At 39.8% G+C, this 5,777-nt stretch overlaps 1 protein-coding gene across 1 annotated transcript in view; it reads left to right on the plus strand.

Moving 5' to 3' along the window:
- LOC104852738 (butyrophilin-like protein 8) overlaps positions 1-3,630 on the plus strand; it is a 19,499-nt gene extending 15,869 nt beyond the window's left edge. The window contains exons 4-8 of the mRNA XM_010610518.2: positions 661-781; positions 1,441-1,457; positions 1,994-2,020; positions 2,292-2,318; positions 2,799-3,630. Of these exons, the coding sequence (XP_010608820.1) occupies positions 661-781; positions 1,441-1,457; positions 1,994-2,020; positions 2,292-2,318; positions 2,799-3,334 (728 nt within the window). The 3' untranslated portion in view covers positions 3,335-3,630. The remainder of the gene's footprint in view (positions 1-660; positions 782-1,440; positions 1,458-1,993; positions 2,021-2,291; positions 2,319-2,798) is intronic.
- Positions 3,631-5,777: the final 2,147 nt, after the last annotated feature.

Raw genomic sequence — 5,777 nt, forward strand, 5'->3', positions numbered from 1 at the left:
AAAAAAAAAAAGTGAGAAGCTTAGGGTAGTGCATATCAAGGCATATTCTGCAGTTGTAATGATTAACTTAGTCAAAATTATTGGCATAAAATACAAAAGTAGAACAATTGTAGGGAACAGAGAGCCTAGAAAGAAATCAGCATAAATGGATTGCATGGACAGAGGTGACGCTGCATATGCAATGTGCAAAAGAAACTGCATGTGATAAGCAATGTTGGCACAGTTGTTATTTGATTAGAAATAAAAGACATTACATCTCTAATTCATTTTAGATTTAAAAATCCAGATAGCTCAAAAATTTTGCAAAAATGCTAAATCTTTTTTTCCTAAGAACTTTTTATTCCTTCATTAATTTTATTGGTACGTTTTAGGTATATAATATAATGACATTTATCTTTGGAAATTCATACCTTTGCATAATATATCTTGGTTCTTATTTTTTTCCCCATTTCCCTGCCCTCCCTTCAGGAAAAAAGATCCAAAGAGGAAGAGCAAGTGGGAGGGGTTGGGGAAAGAGAAGAAGTCAAAATTTTAAACATGTAGAAGAAATTGTAAGAAAAATGTTTTATGCGTCTGGAGCATGAGTGAATTTACTTAAAGAGAATCGAGTTCCCCTTAGTCTTCAGAAATTACTCAATGGTCTGTGGAACTGCTTTTCAGAGAGTTTTTTCAAGCCCTCATCCTGGCGCCTACCTTCTATTTTACTGGGAATCCTCTGCTTTGGTCTATTTGTCGGTGTTACAGGGATGATAGTGGTATATCTCTCCATGTCTAGAGGTAAGTGACAGAAAGGTATTGGTTTATGTATGATTTAGGATTAGGGGTGCTTCAATGCATACCTTGGGTCTATTTGTCCAGTTTCAGGCATCACGGGCTCATGGACTCATCACCTGAGCCTTTGGGACCACATTACTCAATCTCCAGAGTGGCCAACAATAGCTATTTAGAAAAATTCCAGGCCCTGTTAGGCCCCTCCTACTTTACATTTAGGGCTCTTAATGAAGAGATGGATGATTTCCAGTACATATAGAGCTCATGTAAATATCTAAGAATAACAACAAGATACTAATAAAAAAGTTTAAATATTGTTAAAAACACTTCATAAAAGGGAAATAAAAGACTGACAATTAGATAAAGTAATATTGTTTCAGATAAAATAATAAGAATTTAAACCTTAAGAACTAATTTTCCCCTCCTAGAGATGACACTGCCCCTTGATGATATCAGAATCCTACCTCCCTCTCCAAGCTGCCTTGTTTTACCCCAGATAGAGAAACTCAGGACAGGGATTGGGGGTGGTAAAGCCTCAATAAGAGAGTCATAGGGAAGTCCCTGCTCTTCAGCTCACAGATCATCCACCTGAGTAAGGAACCAGGTCTGTGATTGTACCGCACATGTACTTAGCTCAAATACTAAATGCTCTGCTTTTGTTTCAGGGAGAATCTCAGCAGAACTGGGTAAGTGTCTTGTCAGATTCTGAGCATTCCACACATTTCTTCTGGTCCCTTCCTGTTCTACGATGTGAGCCACCTGTGTGTTACCTTGGCTGCTGACTGGATAGGAGTCAGGGCAGAAATTGATTTTCTTCCCTCATCCATTAACTAATGAATTGATCCTAAGATAGATGAGAGGTTTAGGATGAGCTTCGGAGTCTGGAAACTTCTAAATTCTTCTGAAAAATCTGTCTCTTGATATGTTTTTGTGGAGCAAAACTCTATAGACTCCAGAGCTCTCTAAGAGTGTCAGAACCCAGAATGGTGAGGAAACTGGGAATTTCCCTCAATTTCACCCTGATCCTTTGTCTTGCCCCAATGCTTAGATCCTTTATCCAGACCTGTCAGAGCCACTGAATATTCTGATTTTTGTGTTATGGAAATTTCAGGAAAAAATGAAAAAAAAATGTTATCACATGTAGAGTTCCCTTGTTTTCCCCTCGACTAATGTTCTGTGATTTCAGTCTCTTGTGTGTGTGTGTGTTTCTTTTTGGTTTCAGACTGGAGAAGGAAACATGGGACAGCAGGTGAGGGAAGCCATTCCTCTCTTCTTAACCCCATTACCTCTTCCTTACAAGTCTCTAGTTTATGGAATCTTATAATCTGCAGCCCATGGGATCCTGAAGAGACAAGCTTGCTATGAATGACTCTGAAATTTTCTACAGTTATGTGGGTGGGTGTATTTTGCAGGAATTCCTCTATAGCTTTCATGAGATTTCCCTCCTTTTCTCTCTCCTCTTCCTGCCTCCTGTTCTCTATGTGAGCACTAACATGATCCTTGTACTTGCTTCTTTTCAGAGTGGAGAGAAGCCCGGAAACATGCAGGTATCAGCGCATGAGGGAGAGGGATGAGGAGGGGCCATGGCCAAGAATAGATATAGAGCTACTTCAGCCTGAAGACAGTATCTCTTGGATCTACCTCAGGATGCAGCCTATGAAGGGGTAGGGAAAGGAATGGGTCACCCAAGCTGGAGGTCACAAGCAGCAATTTGAGGGTACTAATGTTTGGCCTGAAGCTGAATAGTGGCCCAGTAAAAGAAAGGCCTACATAGAGAAATGGCAGTAGGATTTGGAAGATGTACATGAGTCATCAACTCACTGTGGGGATCTCCAGGCATTAATGAAGCTGAGGTGCTGCCCTGAAGAACAGGGGAAGAATAGAGAGGCAATGCTCAATGGGGACTCTGGCTCTGTTCCTTCCCCTAGACCCACAGTGACCAAGTCTGCATCGGTAGGAAGTGACTGCTAGGCCCAGTCCAGGTCTCCTACCCACTAACTCATGTTGTCTCCCTTGCCATACCACAGTGGAGGTGACTCTGGACCCAGACACGGCTCATCCACAGCTCTACGTTTCTGATCTGAAATCTGTAATATTTAAGGAAGCTCCTCAGGATGTGTCCTACACAGAGAAGAGATTTAAGAGAAAGTGTGTGGTGGCTTCTCAGGGTTTCCAGACAGGGCAGCATTACTGGGAAGTAGATGTGGGACACAATGAAAGTTGGTGCTTGGGCGTGTGCCAGGATAATGTGCACAGGTGGGAGGAAGATTTGGATTTGTCTCCCATAAGGGGGTACTGGGTTCTTCGACGGAGAGAAGAACATGACTACTTCACATTAGATCCCCATAGAGTTACCGTTGTTCCTGGAATCCATCCTACAAGAGTGGGTGTCTTCCTAGACTGTGAACGTAGGATCATTTCTTTCTTCAGTGTAAATGATCAGTCCCTCATTTATACCATGGATTATCCATTAGAAGGCACATTGAGGCCCTATATCTTGCCTCAAACCTATAAAGAGAATGAGCTGACTCCCATATTCATCCCCTCTTTGTCTCAGGAATGATAGAGAAGTCCTTTCCTAAAAGCACCAGTCCCACCCATAGACACAAAGGAACTCCCAGAAGGTGACTGAACTCTTCCTCTTCAGGAGCAATGCCCAGAGGGAATAATGGACCACACTTTCCTTTAGGCTACAATAGTTACTTTCCTGGCCCCAGAACCTTGCAGCTGTCAGAAGTGATGGCTTCCAGATGAGAAGAGGTAGACTCATTCATGTAGAATTGAGGTGGAGGGTGGAGAAGGTTCACACTGTATTTCATTTGAACAACTGCATCGAGCTAAGTCACACTCTCTCAGACTCCCCACTTGTCAGTCAAGAACAGTAACCATTTCAGCTGTCATTATGAAGAGTGAAAAGATAATGAAAATGAATCATGTTTACATAAATGGCACAGGAGTAATTCGTTCATTGTATTGCACTTTCCCCAACATGATCTTCGTTTATTTATCCTGCATTACTTCTTTTTCCCGTATTCCAAAACACCTTCTACATGTTAGGCTCAAAGTATTAAAGTGAATTTTCAATTGAATGTATAAAATTAGCATTAAAATGAGAAGTCCATGTCACTATTGAATATAGACCCTGTGTCAGCTACTTTTCCCTTGTTACTGAGACAAAATACCTGGCACCCAAAGTTAAAGGGAAAAAAGGTTTATTTAGCTTATAGTTTGTTGAGTTTTCAGTACATAATTGGCTGGCTCCAAGGCATTGCAGAAGAGTAACAACACAGTACACACAAAGTAGCAAAGGCAGCAAGAGCCCTTAACAGCAACTTTCTGCCCCTTTTATCTTATTCAGACTTAGGTCAGATAGCACTCAAACCCTTATTCATAGTGCCCTCAGGCCTACCCCCACCGTGAAGAAATCACATATTCTAGATTCAGCCACATCTGAGAAAGTATGAGGCTTTGGGTGGACATCTAAACACAATCCACAACAGATGCAAAACTTCTAAAGAAAATTTTAGCAAATCCAGTCCAATAATATATCCAAAGGATAATATATAACTATTAAGTTTGATGATCTGAGGAAGTCAAGGTTGGTAATTTTCAAAGATCAAGCATTGTAGGTCAATGCATTAGCAAACTAAAAGGAAGACCATCCGAAAAAATGTGGAGGAAAAAGGAAAGATCATCTGAGCAAATGTGGGGGCAAAAAGCTTAGGAAATTTAACATTATTATTGATACAATCTGTCATTAAAAAGACACATAAATGAATTGGAAAGCACATGAAAATATTCAGTCCCATTAGATGTTAACAACATACAAATTAAAAGTCCTAGGAGGTACTATTGCCACCATTTATTTTGGCTAAAATAAAAAAGACTGAGCATAACAAGTTTTGGTGAGAACACAGGACTGAATCTCTTTTGTACTGCTGATAGGAATATAAAATAGTACACTCTCTTTGGCAAACACTGTAGTTTTCCTTTAAAATTTATGCAGGCATTTTCCATGTGATCCTGTCATTGCATTTTAAGTATTTATCCAAGAGCAAAACAATGCATGATCATAGCAGTTTTATCTGTATAGCCAAGAAATAGAAACATCAGCAGGTGAATGAATAAACAAATTGTGGAGCATCCATGAAATGTGACACTACTCAACAATAAAAGGAAAAGAATATTGATATGCACTAATATAGTTGAATCTCAAAATAATTTTTCCAAGTGAAAGAAGCCAGATCCCCCGCCCCCAAAAGACAGTATATATTGGGTGATATCATTTGCATAAATTCTAGAAAATAAAAGGAAATCTATAGGGACAGCAAAGAGATCGTTGTTTGGAGGAGAGAGCAGTGTAGCAGGGAGTACAAACAAACATGAGGATATTTTTGGAGGTATGGATATGTTCATGAATTTGTAATGATAGTTCATGGATATGTACTTAAATCAAAACTTATCAAGTTAAATGCTTTAAATATAGTTAGTTTATTCTTATGTCAATTGTGCCTCAATGAAGCTGCTTTAAAAAATAAATTGCCAGAGCCCACAATATTGATTATGCCCCAAACATGCTTTAGTAGTGCAGTCTACAAAGAGTTAAATCCCTCATTTGGCTTACTTTAAGAAGCGAGTCTAATGCAAGCTACATGACTCACAGAAGTATCTCATGAGCAATACGGTAGAGTGCAGGTTAGCATAACCTCCCTGCTAACGGCCACAGCTGAGACGAGAGTAACGGCCCATGAAGCTGTGGCTGAGGTCGGAGTAATCACACCCAAATTCCATTCCCACAATTAGTATTGATAGCTTGAAGGACAATACTCTAATTACAACCATATATTTTGTCTATTCTGTTCCTAATTTGAAAATCTTTTGACTTCTCTTTAAAGCCTTGCCTGCATTAGTTTCCATGGTAATTTCACATACTGCATATATTGCACCTTTACCCTGATCGATGAATAATAAAATTTGGTGGAAGAGATGGGTCAGTGCCTTTTGCC

The sequence above is a fragment of the Fukomys damarensis genome, unplaced genomic scaffold (genome assembly GCF_012274545.1).
Source record: "Fukomys damarensis isolate Sample0158 unplaced genomic scaffold, DMR_v1.0_HiC HiC_scaffold_31, whole genome shotgun sequence".
Taxonomy (NCBI): domain Eukaryota; kingdom Metazoa; phylum Chordata; class Mammalia; order Rodentia; family Bathyergidae; genus Fukomys; species Fukomys damarensis.